The sequence below is a fragment of the Mus pahari genome, chromosome 19, assembly GCF_900095145.1.
Source record: "Mus pahari chromosome 19, PAHARI_EIJ_v1.1, whole genome shotgun sequence".
Classification (NCBI taxonomy): Eukaryota; Metazoa; Chordata; class Mammalia; order Rodentia; family Muridae; genus Mus; species Mus pahari.
This window is the reverse complement of record NC_034608.1, coordinates 20544084-20558128: the sequence shown is the minus strand read 5'-3', so window position 1 is coordinate 20558128 and position 14045 is coordinate 20544084. Positions and strand designations below refer to the sequence as shown.

The 14045-nt window shown below is 50.4% G+C and overlaps 1 protein-coding gene across 2 annotated transcripts in view; it reads left to right on the top strand.

Annotated features, from left to right (window-relative positions):
* The window catches only part of Grik5 (glutamate ionotropic receptor kainate type subunit 5), a 62354-nt gene that overhangs the window by 22794 nt on the left and 25515 nt on the right, over positions 1-14045 (top strand). For both annotated transcript variants that reach the window (XM_021218656.1, XM_029531823.1), the window contains exon 12: positions 1716-1919. In XM_021218656.1, coding sequence (XP_021074315.1) covers positions 1716-1919 — 204 coding nt within the window. The remainder of the gene's footprint in view (positions 1-1715; positions 1920-14045) is intronic.

Genomic DNA, 14045 nt, shown 5'->3' with positions numbered 1-14045 from the left:
TTTGGAGCCAGCCTGGAGTACATAGTGAGACCTTGTCTCAAAAACCAAATAGCACTTGGCTGTTCTTGTAGAGGACCAAGTTCGGTTGCCAGCACCCACGTGGTGTTCTCACAGTCCTCCAGTGTCAGGAGATCCAGCGCTGTCCTCTGATCTCTGTGGGCACCAGGCATGTGTGTGGTATGCAGACGTACATGCAGGAAAAACACCCTTATGCACAGAAATGTAAAATCTCAAAAGAACACCAACCAAAAGAACACCCACTTAGCAAGAGGCCAGACACCGCAAACTGGCAGGTGTGTTCCTGTGGCCTCAAAAGGAAAAAAGTGGCATTAGAATTTGAATGACTTGCTAACATTCATAATCAGGAGATTTTACAAAACAATCTAGGCTTCCAGATTCTCTTGCAATTTCACCATCTGGTGTGTCATGCCTGCCTGCCGCGTGGCAGCTCAGGCTGGAGTGAAATCCTCGTGAAGGACACTCTCCTGGGGCACATCGGTGGCTCGTAAAGTTGGTGTAGTGACTCACTCCTGGCTGTGTAAAAAAAAAAAAAAAAAGAACTCTACATTGAAACCACCCATGTATGTGACAACAGAGAGCAAGGGCTGTCTGGTGGGACTGAGTCTGGTCCTGTGTGTACTTGTGCGTGTGATAATTTGGGTAATGTGTGTCCTAAGAGAATCTGGGAAAACTTCATTCTACTCTGATGCAAGCCCCAGTTGGATCCCCTCCAAATCTCTCCCTTGATCCCAGGCATTTTTTTGGAGGGGGTAGGAGGGTGGGCTGGAGCCCAGTGAGTGAGCTTTGGGTTGGCTGTAGAGTCACTTGTCTCCCTGTGACAGTCTGATAAGAGGCTGGCAGAGCCAATGCCTTCACCCCCAACCCCCTCAGCTTTCAGGTCTGTTCTCTGCTCACAGCATTTCTAAAGGAGTATGTGCACCAGCTGGGTGAGGTAGCACATACCTGTAGTGTGAGCCCTTGGGTAGTGAATCAGAGGTTCAAGGCTAGTCTTGTCTATACATGGAGTTCAGCCTGGGTGACGTGAGACCCAGTCCAAACACACACACACACACACACACACACACACACACACACACACACACACACACACACACAAAGCAGGGCTCCAGAGGAAGCTCCGTGTGATTTGTAATTCTAGTGCCTGGAAAGCAGAGTCAGGCAGACCCCAAGGGCATGCTGGCCAGTCAGTCTTCTGTGTTCCAGGCCAGTGAGAGACCCTGTCTCAGGAAAACAACAGTAAACAAACACAAGGTGGCTGGGAGGCCTGGGGAGCTCAGCAGTTCAGAGCACTGACTGCCTCCAGAAGAGAGGGATTCAGTTCCCAGCACCCACATGGGGGCTCACACCCATCTGTAACTCTAACTGGGATCCAACCTTACCTTCTTGCCTTGGCTGGCAGCAGGCATGGACAAACAGGCAAAATAACATATACATAAAAGTAAAGCAGATAAAAAGAAAAACCAAGGCAGATAGCCCCTGAGGAGTGATACCTGTAGTGGGCCTCTCCACACACATGTACACCCGTGTCTTGTCCACACAATAACAAGCAGAATAAGCAAGCAAGCTCGCATGCAGGGGGTCTGCCATCCATCCCTACACTGGGGCCAGATTCCTCTCTAGCAGATGACCCTGGGCCCCAGGATCCCTGACTCAGACCCCTAAGCTCTGACCCCTGCTCTCTCTCGCCCACTCAGGAGAATCCGTATGTTATGCGCCGGCCCAACTTCCAGGCCCTGTCGGGGAACGAGCGCTTCGAGGGCTTCTGCGTGGACATGCTCAGGGAGCTGGCCGAGCTGCTGCGCTTCCGGTACCGCCTGCGGTTGGTAGAGGACGGACTGTACGGGGCACCCGAGCCCAACGGTTCCTGGACAGGCATGGTTGGCGAACTCATCAACCGGGTACGGCTGACCGGGGTTGGGGAAGGAGGAAGGGAAGGCGGGGCGAGATCACAGCACAAAGCAAAAGAAAGAGGCAAAAGGTTGAAGGTGTTCCAGTGTTTCCCAGGATGCTCCTCTGGGGCGCAGAGGTTTCGTGAGTGACATAGAGTTAGAATCAGGTAAAAGCCTGAAGTAGTCAAGGGAGGCTTCCTGCAGAAGGCAAGGCCAAGAGCTCAGACTGCTGTCTGCCCAGGACCACCAGGGAGGCCTGGCACACTCCGGGCACCAAGGGTTGTCTGTTGGGGTTTGGGGATGCAGATCTGTTGGTAGAGTGCTTGCACCGTGCATGAGGAGGCCCTGGGTTCAATCCATGTGGACCAGGCATGGTGTACCCTTGATCCCAGCACCTGACAGGTCAAGGCAGGAAGACTCTTTGTTACATTGTAAGTTTTATGTCACTTGAGACCTTGTTGCAAAACCAGCTATAAAAAAAACAAAACAAAACATAACAAACAAAAACCCAACAACCCAGAGCACTCATTAGGCGCTTGTGAGCACCTACTATGTATCTTGCCCTGTGCTGGGTTTAGTGGGAAGAAATCTTGTCCTTCAAGAACTTAAAGTCTTGTTAGGGTCCAAGAAGCAAATTGCCACTATCCAGGGCCATGTAGATTCTGACGGAGCCAGAGAAGAGCCCTGACTCAGCGCCCAGAGCGTCCCAGAGGGGACCATGCTGCCTCAAGTGATGAGCAGCGGTGATGTGTTCTATAGAGGTAAGGAGAGAAGGAATATGTCTGGCAGTCAGGTGTGGGAAGGGGTGCCTCTGTGGGCCCATGCTGAGGCACCCTTTCTCCCTGAGGGACCAGTCATATAGCATAGAATAGAGTTTATTCAGGGCATGGGGAAGAGAGTTGAGGGAGTTGAGACAGAGAAAGGCAGAGAGGGAGAGGGGGAGAGAGGAGGAGGAAGAGGAGGAGGAGGAGGAGGAAGAGGAGGAGGAGGAGAGGCCGTGGAGAGAGAGGGAGAGGGGAATGAGGGGAGCAGGAACAATAGGACAGAGCAGGAGCCAGAGATGGAGGAGGGGGCAAGCAGCCCCTTTTAGGTGAGTCAGGCACACCTGGCTGTTGCCAGGCAACTGTAGGGTGGAGTCTAGACAGAATGCCAGCGGGGGCCATAAAGGAAGTCAGGTGCACACCTGTTGTCCAAGCACATGGAAGGCTAAGCTGGGAAAGGACAGGGTTAAGGGTACCCTAGGCTGCAGGGCAAGACCTGTCTCCCTCTCCCCCTGACCCTACACGCGCGCGCGCGCGCGCGCGCACACACACACACACACACACACACACACTCACTCACAAAAAAAAAAACAAACCAAACAAACAGAAAAAAACAAAACAAAACAACAAAAAAAACCTCTCATGGTGGCACGCACCTGTAATCTCAGCAGACAGGGAGCAGAAGCAGGGGCATTACCAATGGCAATCTCATGGTGAGTTCCAGACCAGCAAGGACTGTATAATGAGACCATGATACAGTCTCAAACTACCCACCCATCACCCGCCAACAGAAAGGGGGCATGACGAAGTGAGCAGGCAGCAGGGAGTAAAGGAAACATGGTTTACCGAGGTGGGGCCCTCTGGGAGAGCCAGCTGCTGGGAGAGCCAGCTGGGCCTGCCTGTGCGTGGGAGGAGCCTGGATGAAGGTGAGGAGGGGGAGAGCCAGGCAGGGGAGGGAGGAGGCAAGGACAGAGTGGAAAGAATAGTCTGGAGTCAGACCAACCTGGACTGTAGCTCATGGATCGGTCCTCTACACTGAACCCCGCTCGCCCCCTCCCTACAACAAGGACATTACCTGAGAGGGCCTTGGGCCTCGTGTGCAGCTTACAAGACAACATGGGGCCATGCAGTTTTCTCCCTCCATTTTCCATGTGTATGTGCATAGACGTGTGTTTTTGTCTGTGATGTGCATGCGTGTGGCTGGCTGTGTGTGCACATGGTGTGAAAGCCTCAGTAGCTCAAGCTGCTCTCTCTTTTTGTTTTGTTTTGTTTTGTTTTTCTGCATAGCCCTGGCTGTCCTGGAACTCTGTAGACCAGGTTGGTCTCGAACTCAGAGATCCATCTGCCTCTGCCTCTCCAGTGCTGGAATTAAAGACATGTGCCACCATGCCCAGCTTCTGGCTGCTCTTAAATTCAGTTTGTAGCTGAAGATGACCCTGATTATCCTGGTCCATCTCCCAATTACTGGTTTTCAGTGGCACTTGCCACCAGTTTATGGGAGGTGTTGGGGTTTGAACCCAGGGCTTCATGCATGTTAGATAAACACTCTACCAACTGAGCCACATCCCTGACCCCCGTAGGCTTTGTCTTTTATTCCAGAGAAAACCAGGAGGGAAATCGTTAGAGGCAAGAGAAGTTGGTGTCCAGGGCAGGGAACTTCAGTGTGGGCAGCCTTGACATTGACTTGGCTAGGCTGGCCCTTCTGTTTCTCCCAAGCCAGAACGTACTACTTGGGAGCCCCTGAAAGTCATCCAGATAGACACAAGCAGGGCACTTTGTTACAAGGACATTTATCCCTCCGGGCATTGGTTCTCTGAAGTTATTTGAACAGTAGAACTTCTCCTCACTGAAAGTGAAGCCTTTTCTGAAGCCCACACAAAGCAGAGCTGCTCCTGAGGAGGAAGGCGTGGGGCCCAGTCCTGACTGCTTGGTCCCCCCCCACTTCAGCCTGCAGGCAAGCCCTAAGGCGTGGTCCCCTGAGGCAGAGGACTGTTTAAAAGCTTCTGTCCCAGAGTAGGTAGGTGTTCAGGCCCGAATCCATGAAAGGGAGGCCTGGGCAGAGGGAAGGGGGCCCAAGGCTTTGTCCTGTACCCACCCAGGTTCAGGTTCCCCAGGGTCTGTATCCACTGCCCACTCCTCTTCTAAGAGTGTGCGTGTGTGCAGCGCCTGTGTTTGTGGGCAGGTCGGGAACTTAGTCTTTAAGGCTTTGCCCACTGGCCCATCGCATCAGCCCCAGGAATTTCCTTTGAATGGAGCCCCCAGAAATAGGCTCCCTTCAGAGAAGGACGAGCTTTTAGCCTGTCCTCAGGCACATCTTCGTCTTGGTGGCTCCAGCTTCACAGGTGAGCATAAGGATTTGGTACCTGGGACCGCTGTATCTGGTTACTGTACAGTCAAACCCTTCGGTCTTGCTACTGCAGTGCAGTACCCATGTGACCTTTGGTAAACTAACCTTGCTGTATGTCCTGCCTTCATATAAAATTAGAGGACTAGCTCCTGGCCTGTAGCGTGAACTGGGAGCAGCGAATGAGTAAAGCTGTGTAAAAGATCTGGGGGCCTAGCAGGCAGAGGTGCCACCTGCCTGTGATCTGTTGTGTTACTGTTCTTACCCTGTCAACATGGTCAGTTCGTGCATGCATTCATCCACTTGCCATCCAGCCGGCACTTACTGAGCATCTACTGTGTACAAGGCTCTCTGCTTTACCCAGAAATAACCAAGCCAGACTTGGCCTCATCATTACTGGGCAAATCAGTAATGATGGAACTGATGGAACTGAGCTGGAACCCCAGCAGGTCAAGTTGGTTCAAGTGTGAGAGAGAGAGGGAGAGGCTGACCTGAGGATCACAGTAGACACTGTAGGTGAGATGGTAGGGCCAGGGCTGGAGTGCAGCAGAGACTAGAGGGGGGGGGGCTGGGGAATGCAGGGCCCGATGGCTCCTGGGAAGTGGGGGCAAGGGGAAGGATGCGGTAAAGCTCCCCATGTTCTGCTGCAGGGCAGCTATGTCCAGCCAGGGCAGCTGTTGACGTTTACAGAGAGAACCGTAGAGGAGAAGCAGGCTGGGAGTACAAGGAGGCTGAGCCTGAGTCTTGCTGAGTCGATGTTGCCTGCTGTAGCATGTGTGGCCAGGCTTACGGAGTCACGTGGGCGTCCTCGCCAGATCACCCAACAGCAGCAGCAGCTGCCCCTGCTTGACTTCACACCATGTGCTAGTAACTCTCCAGTTGTTACTTAACTACCCGCTGCCTGCTCGAGACCTGCAGCTTAGCATCACAGGGATATGTCCCAACTCCCCGGGTTGCAGCCAGGTGTGTCCCTAAGGAAACATCCTTTGCAGACCTCCCAGCATTTAGGAAGCCTGGAACCACCAGGACAGTGGCTGGTGTAGCCGATAACATGTCCCTTCAGGACTTTGTCCGAGGGCCCCATCCTCATAGCCTCACAGTGAAGGAAGGATTAGTATTTGCCTAAGTGCAGTGAGGCAGTCAGGTCAGTGACTATGAGCCAGAGTGGGCCTCCCATCAGGCCTGTCCCAAACTAGAGAATGACTTCTGGACAGACAGAAGACAACCCAACGTCTTGACCCCAGCCAGGGATCCTTGGTTGTTCTCAAAATCCCATCCATTCATCCCACTCAGTGGCCACTGCTAGCGACTGTCATTCCCACTGTGTCAAGAATTCAGGCTCTGTCCCTCTTTTCTTTTTTTATAGATTTATTTATTTTTATGTATATGAGTGTTTACTAGCACATACACCCAGTTCATGTGTGCCTGGTGTCCATGGAGGTTAGAAAAAGACAAAGATGTCGGATCCCCTGAACTGGAGATCGTTGCTAGCTGCCATGAGGGTGCTGGAAACCAAACCTGGGTCCTTCGCAAGAGAAGGCCGTGCTGTTTGCCGCTGAGCCATAACTCAGCCCCATTTTTTCTTCTCCCTCCCTCCCTCCCTTCCTCCCTCCCTCTCTTCCTTTCTTCAACAAGATCTCGTGTATCACAGGTTGGCCTGCAGGTTGTGTAACCTGCAGACAGGCAGCTGCCCATCTGAGTCTTAGTGTGCCCTAAACTTGGAAGGAATTGGGGAATCAACCCTAGGGCCTCACGCTTGCTGGACAAGCGCGTCCCAGGCAGAGTGGCACCCGCAGCCGCAGCCCTGCCCTCTTGCTGTCCTCCTCACCAGCTGCCTCACCTGGAGCCGTTCTACACGGTCCCTTCAGTGCAGGTCTCACCCGGAGCCGTTCTACACGGTCCCTNAGTGCAGGTCTCACCCGGAGCCGTTCTACACGGTCCCTTCAGTGCAGGTCTCACCCGGAGCCGTTCTACACGGTCCCTTCAGTGCAGGTCTCACCTGGAGCCGTTCTACACGGTCCCTTCAGTGCAGGTCTCACCTGGAGCCGTTCTACACGGTCCCTTCAGTGCAGGTCTCACCTACAAGACAGACCAGGCATCTTAGGCCAGCATCAGAAGGCAGAGGGCTTGGATCAAGGGAGTGAGGAATTTAGCTCTGATACAGTGTTTTCGGCTCCACCAGCCCTTCCTGGGCTGTATGAGGACATCCTCCCCTGACCTACCTTGAGGCCTTGATGCTCTTGATAAATAAGTCTTGTGCTGTGAGCTGCCCTCAGGGAGCGTCAGGACCTTGATCAAGGGGTTGTGTTCCATTGACAGAGCTGTGAGCTTCCATCACCCAGGGCCGCCTGGGCAGCCAGCACTCTGACTCTCAGTAGAAGTCCAAGGTCCACTGTGGCATCCATGATCCTGGGGTGCACAGTGGTTAGCAGCTGGCCAGCGAGCTTCAGACTCTGGGGGAGGGGATTCTGTAGGATTCCTGGCAAGTCACTATATCACTCTGAGCCTCAGTTTCCCCTTTGGAAATAGTACAGTATCCTCCCCCACGTACACACACATGGGGGCTGCCATGTGGGTGCTGAGAATTCAACCCAGGTCCTCTGGAAGAGCAGCTAGTGTTCTTAACCACTGAGCCATCTGTCCAGCCCTCAAATGGGAGCATTTGTAAGGCAGGCCATAGCACATAGGTGCTCACTGCTGATGCCGTGGTCACAGGGTGTTAGAACAGTGCCTGTGGGGTCGGGCAACACTGGTTTGGACTGAACTTTCTCCTTACAGTTGTGTGACCTGCAGATAGGCAGCTGCCCACCTGAGTCCAGGTGTACCCCAAACTCGGAAGGCCATCATTGGGGGGGCAGATGAGATCCACACACATGCTGTCAGAACTGAGACAATGTCCACATCACCTTGGAACACCCTGTCAGCTGAGGTGGAACAAGGGGCAGTGACTCTCTCAGGGGTTCATAGAGCTGCTGCCCATCCCCGCACGTGCAGGCACACGGTGTCTCTTCAGCCAAGCTCATCGCAGCTGACACCAGCTTGAGTACAGGCTTCATTCAGCCCTCTCCCCGGGGACTGCACCAAGTCCCCTAGACTGGCATTTTTAAATACTCTGCTGTATTGCCGTTCTAGTTCCAAAAATTGATGTGTTAAGGAAGTTAGCTAGGTAGGCGCAGAGGTGGAAAGGAACATTACCACAGGCAGCTCTCGTGTGCTTATGAAACCTTCGTCTTCAGGCTGCAGAGATGGATAAGAGCACTGGCTGTTTTTCCCAAGGACCCAGGTTCGATTCGCATCCACCCACATGGTGGCTCACAACTGTCTATAATTGCCGTTCCAGGATACCCAATAACCCCTCTGTCCTCCACTGGCACTGGGCATGGGGCCAACATGTATGCAGGCAAAGCACCCCACAGATAAAATAAAAATTAAAAACAAAAACAAAGCATGTCCTGGCTCAGCATGGTGATGCATACCTAGAATTCTAGTACACAGGAGGTCAGGACGAAACTGCAGACTCAAGGCCAGCCTGGACTAGACCCTGTTTCCAAAGAAAAGCATAAGCAAAATCGCCTTGCTGCAGTCATAGATTATTATGTGTTATAAAGCAGTATTATAGCTGGGTGTAGTGGCGCATGCCTTTAATCCCAGCACTCAGGAGGCAGAGGCAGAGGGGTCTCTGAGTTTGGGACCAGCCTAGTCTACAGAGAGAGTTCCAGGACAGCCAGGGCTACACAGAGAAACCCTGTCTTGAAACAAACAAAATGAAACACTTATTGTTATTTTATTTTGCACAAAGTGTATGTATATCAAAAATATATCCCTACATGTGATCAGAAGTGATCATGTGACTGGGTGTTGCTAGCTCGGTGGTGGAATGTTCGACTTGTGCAAGCTTGGCTCTGAGTTTTGGGTTCAACCTCCAGTGTTACAGAAGCTAAGCAAAAACACAAGCCCTTTGTTTGCCTCGGCTCAGATGTGCAACACAAGTTGATAAGCCTTCCATTGGAGGATTAGCAGGAACGCTGAGTGTGGCTTGGCGTGGACCATGATCTCACACCTCAGATACAGCCAGGACATAGGGCAGATCTCTCATCCCTTTCCTTTAAATTCATTAACTTACATTAACTGAGTCTCATGTAGCCCAGGCTGTCTTGGAATGCATTGTGTGGTCAAGGGCAACTGTGAATTCCTGTTTCTTCTGCCTTTACCTCCCCAGTTGCATGATAGGCACACACACGTGACCACACCCAGTTATGTATTTACCGCTCTTATTTATTGTTACAAAAATGGTGGTATGTTACGTGTAATGCTGTGTAAGCCACTGTTCTTCCCTTTTGTCTTCATTTGAGTGTTTATGTGCCCCCCCCCCCCCAGAGTAGTCTCACTGTGTAGACCAGGCAGGCCCCAAACTCACAGAGCTCCATCAGCCTGAATCTCCCTAGTGCTGGTGTTTAGGTGTGTGCTGCCATGCCTAGCCGGCCTAGCCGGTCTAGCCTGTTGATATCTTTTTTTTTCCTTCAGTATATTTAGATCTGCCCCACTTGTAAAAAGTTAAATTACAGTTTTAAAACTTTAGTTTGGTATGCCATGGCACATACATGAAGGTCTGAGGACGGCTCGCCGGAGTTGGTCCTTTCTTTGCATTATGCATGTCCCGGGGGACTGGACTCACGCCCAGCAGCGTTCTCTGCAAGCCCCCAGCAGCTGAGCCATCTTGCTGCCCAGGCCTTAATTTTTTTTCAATGATTTCTTTATTTTATATATACACGACTGTTCTGCTTTCGTTCATACCAGAAGAGGGAATCAGATTCCATTACAGATGGTTGTGAACCGTCATGTGGTTACTGGGAATTGAACTCAGGACCTTTGAAAGAAAAGAGCACTAGCCTCTATGACTTAAATTTTAAAAGCAGATGAACCTAGTCATCATTTACCACCTGATTTCCTCTTCCTCTTCTTCCTCCTCCTTCTTCCCCTTCCCTTCCCCCTCCCCTTCTTCCTTCTTCCCTGCTCCTCTTCCTCCTTTCCTTTAATTTTTTTGAGACAGGGTTTCTCTGTGTAGCCCTGACTGTTCTGGAATTCTGTAGACCAGGCTGGCCCGGAACTTACAGAAATCTGCCTGCCTCTGTTTTCCGAGTGTTGGAATTAAAGGTGTGCACCGCCACCACGCCCTACTTCGTTTCTTTGTTGTCCACCTATCATGTGCTGGTCTGTGCTCCAGACACTAGCAGGATGCTGTGTACGGACCAGAGAGATCGCCTGTTCCTCTGAAGTTGCTGTTCTAGTGTGGAAACTGACAGCAAATCTACCATGTGAGTCAGTGGGGGCGCTGTGGATAGAAACAAAACGTAACGGTGATAAAGGAGCCACCCGGTGCATGCGGTCATAGGAAGAGATCTCAGTGAGAGGAGGAAGACGGCCCTGCAGGGACTAAGTATGTGTACCTCATGTCTGTATCCTTAGCGTTCTAGAACTTTTTTTTTTTGCTATTCTTTTTTTTTTTTTAAAGATTTATTTATTTTATTTATATTCGTGCACTATAGCTGTCTTCAGACACACCAGAAGAGGAGAAGAGGGCATCAGATCCTGTTTCAGATGGTTGTGAGCCACCATGGGGTTACTGGGAATTGAACTCAGGACCTTTGGAAGAGCAGTCAATGCTTTTAACTGCTGAGTGATCTCTCCAGCCCCCCCCCCCCAGAACATTTCTGATCATCTGCAGGCTCTCATAATACCGGCTGAAAGGAGGCTCTGGTCTGAGGGAAGTGTATTCCCCGGCCAGAAGGCCACCTGAAGGTTAGACTGAACTCACCAGCACCTAAGGAGTGAAGGAGTGGAGGCAGCTGTGGGGTCCAACAGGGCGGGCACAAAGCATGGGGCGCTGATCCGGGAAACAGATCTGGAGTGATTTTGAGTTGCATTGTGAAGCCACTGTGTAATTTAAGCAGGGACACTATGGCACGGCCAAGAGTTGTCATATGATCCCGGCTCCCTCTCTTTCTGAAGCAGACTCTTACTATGGAGTCCAGGCTGGCCTGTAATATACTCTGAAGACCAGACTGGCTTCAAACTCACAGACATCCACCTGCCGCTGCCTCCCTAGGGCTGAGATTAAAGATGTGCACCACCTCTTCTAAGTTCTCTTTTCTCCTTCATATATGATAAGGTTAGCTATATTATCTATTTGGACAGGAGTTTTTCAACACTTATTTATTGTGGGTGGGGCACGGGAGCACAGATGCACTCTTGCTACATCATAGAGGTCAGAGGACAGCTCCTAGGAGTCCGCTCACCTCTTCCACCATGTGGGTTTCATGGACCACTCTCCAATTGTCAGGCTGGCTTGCAAGCATCTTTAGTCATCTAGCCGTCTCATGGCCCTTATTTTTGATTGTTTCTTGAGACAGGATCTCATATCCAGGTTTGCTTTGAACACTAGATACATCTGCCTCAGGCTCCCAAGTGCCCAGATCGAAAGTAATCATCTTAATTTTTTAGAAGATGTATTTAACTTTATATTTTATGTGTTTGAGCATTTTGCCTGCTTGTATGGAAGTACACCATGTGTGCAGTTCCCATAGAGGCCAGAAGAGGGCGATGAATCCCCTGCCATCGAAATGACAGATGGTTGAGCCTTCATGAACCAAACCCTGGTCCTCTGCAAGAGCAGGAAGAGCTCTTTCCATCTCTCCAGCCCCTGAGTAACCATTCTAAAGGATACATACACTTCAGCCAGGCACAGTAGTGATGACAGCCGTGCTTGTAATCCTAACATTTAAGGGGAGGATTGTCATAAAGTGCAGCCTGGGCTGCATAGTAAGACCCTGTACAGCAAGAGATACGTGGTGTATAACACACTCATTGTTGTGAAACCACCGCCTATGTCTGATCCCAGAGTATTTTCACAACCCCCACCACACACACACACACACACACACACGGATTCGTTAGTCTGTGTTTCCTATTTCTGTCTTTACCACCCCAGCTTCTGGAGGCCAAGAATCTTTGTGTCTCTGTAGTTATTTGTCATGGATACTTCAGATAAGCAAGATCATCCAACATATAGACTTTTCAGTCTGGTTCTTTTCACTCAGTGTGGTGGGGTTTTTTGTTTGTTTGTTTGTTTGTTTTTGTTGTTGTTTTTGTTTTTAAACATTTTTATTTATTCAAGAATGTGAGTATTTGCCTGCATGTATGTCTTTGTACTATATGCACACAGTGCCTGTGGAGGTCAAAAGAAGGCATCAGATCCCCCAAGAACTAGAGTTAAAGGAGAAGCCAGTGCTCTTAGCATTCTGAGCCATCTTTCCAGCCTGTTATTTCTCTCCAACATGTTGCTTCTAAAGTTCATCTACGTTATCACAGATATCAGTACCATAGTCCTTTAAAAAAGTGTGGGGTGTGTGTGTGTGTGTGTGTGTGTGTGTTTGTGTGTGTGTACACATGGGTGCCATGGCACATAAGTACACACAAGTGGAAGCCAGAGGATAACCTGTGGAAGTCAGTTCTCTTTCCGCCATATAGGTCCCAGGCATCGAAGCGAACACCATCCCTGACTACTAACCTGACTCTACATCCCTCTTTACTTGTCTGCATTTAACTGGAAAGATGTGGCACTCGGGTCTCTTACAGCTCTGGGGAAAAGTGTGTGCTCTGGACATTCTCTTGGAAAGCAGCTATGATAGGGAGAGAGGAGGATCGGGGGCTCTGCTGGATGAGAGGAGGCATAAACCGGAAAGACTTGGCCCGGCTGTGGCACCAGTCATGGCAGGTGTGCTCCCAGACTTGATGCGCAAGCGGCTGTGGGGTTGAGCTGGACCAGCCGAATGGGTGGTACATCCTGTTCCTACCGTGCAGTAGTCAGGTTGAGAAGGGAGAATTACATTTGGATGCCAGCGTTTGGAACTGAAAGGGAAGCCTGGGGAATTCCATTTATGGCTGGGGTGTGGATTATTAAGCTTATCACCTATCAAAGGCTGGCTGGGTGGTTTCCAGTATTCGCTGGCGTGGCCACTGCCCCTCTGAACTTGGCCTGTGAGTTTGTGGGAATGTCCCTGAGGGATGCATTCTGAGAAGTAGGAGGGCTGAGTCAAAGAATAGGGATTGTTTTGAAGTATATACTGCCAAATGGCTGTTCAAAAAGGCTCCGCCGATTTCTCTTCCCACAAAAATGGAGGAGAATGTTGGGTTTCCTGGGCACTTGCCAATAATGAATATTATCAAGCTGTGGGGGAGGGGGGCCTGTGCTAATGAGGAAGGCCCAAAATAGTATCTGATTGTTTTTTTGTTTTTTTTGTGTTTTTTTTTTGGGGGGGGGGTTCATGACAAGGTTTCTCTATGTAGCCCTGGCTGTCCTGGAACTCACTTTGTAGACCAGGCTGGCCACAAACTCAGAAATCCACCTGCCTCTGCCTCCCAAGTGCTGGGATTAAAGGCGTGTGCCACCACTTTTTTGAAACTTTCTATGTATATGTATGTGTATGTATATGTATATGTATATGTATATGTATATGTATATGTATATGTATATGTATATGTATATGTATATGTATATAGAAAGTATTTACCTGCATGTGTGTATGTGGTGCCTGGTGCCTGTGTAAGCCAGGGAAGTTTGGATCCTCTGAAACTGGAGTTACAAATGAACAGGAACTGCCATGTAGGTGCTGGGACTTGAACCTCTCCGAGTGTAGCAGGTGCTCTCCTAACCCTTGAGCCATCTCTCTTTCCTCCATTCCACCACTGCCTTCCGTTCATCCTTTGATCTTCCCTTTCTTTAAGATGGGATCTTGCCATGTCATCCATGGAATCTTCCATCCAGTCCCTGGGCTCATGTGATTGTCTCCTCTCAGCCTCTGGAGCAGCACCCCCACCCCCACCCTAATCACAGCTGCCAGCTGCCAGCCACCACAGTTAGCTTCCTTCTTTACCTCTTCCTTCCTTCCTTCCTTTCTTTCTTTCTTTCTTTCTTTCTTTCTTTCTTTCTTTCTTTCTTTCTTTCTTTCTTCCTTCCTTCCTTCCTTCCTT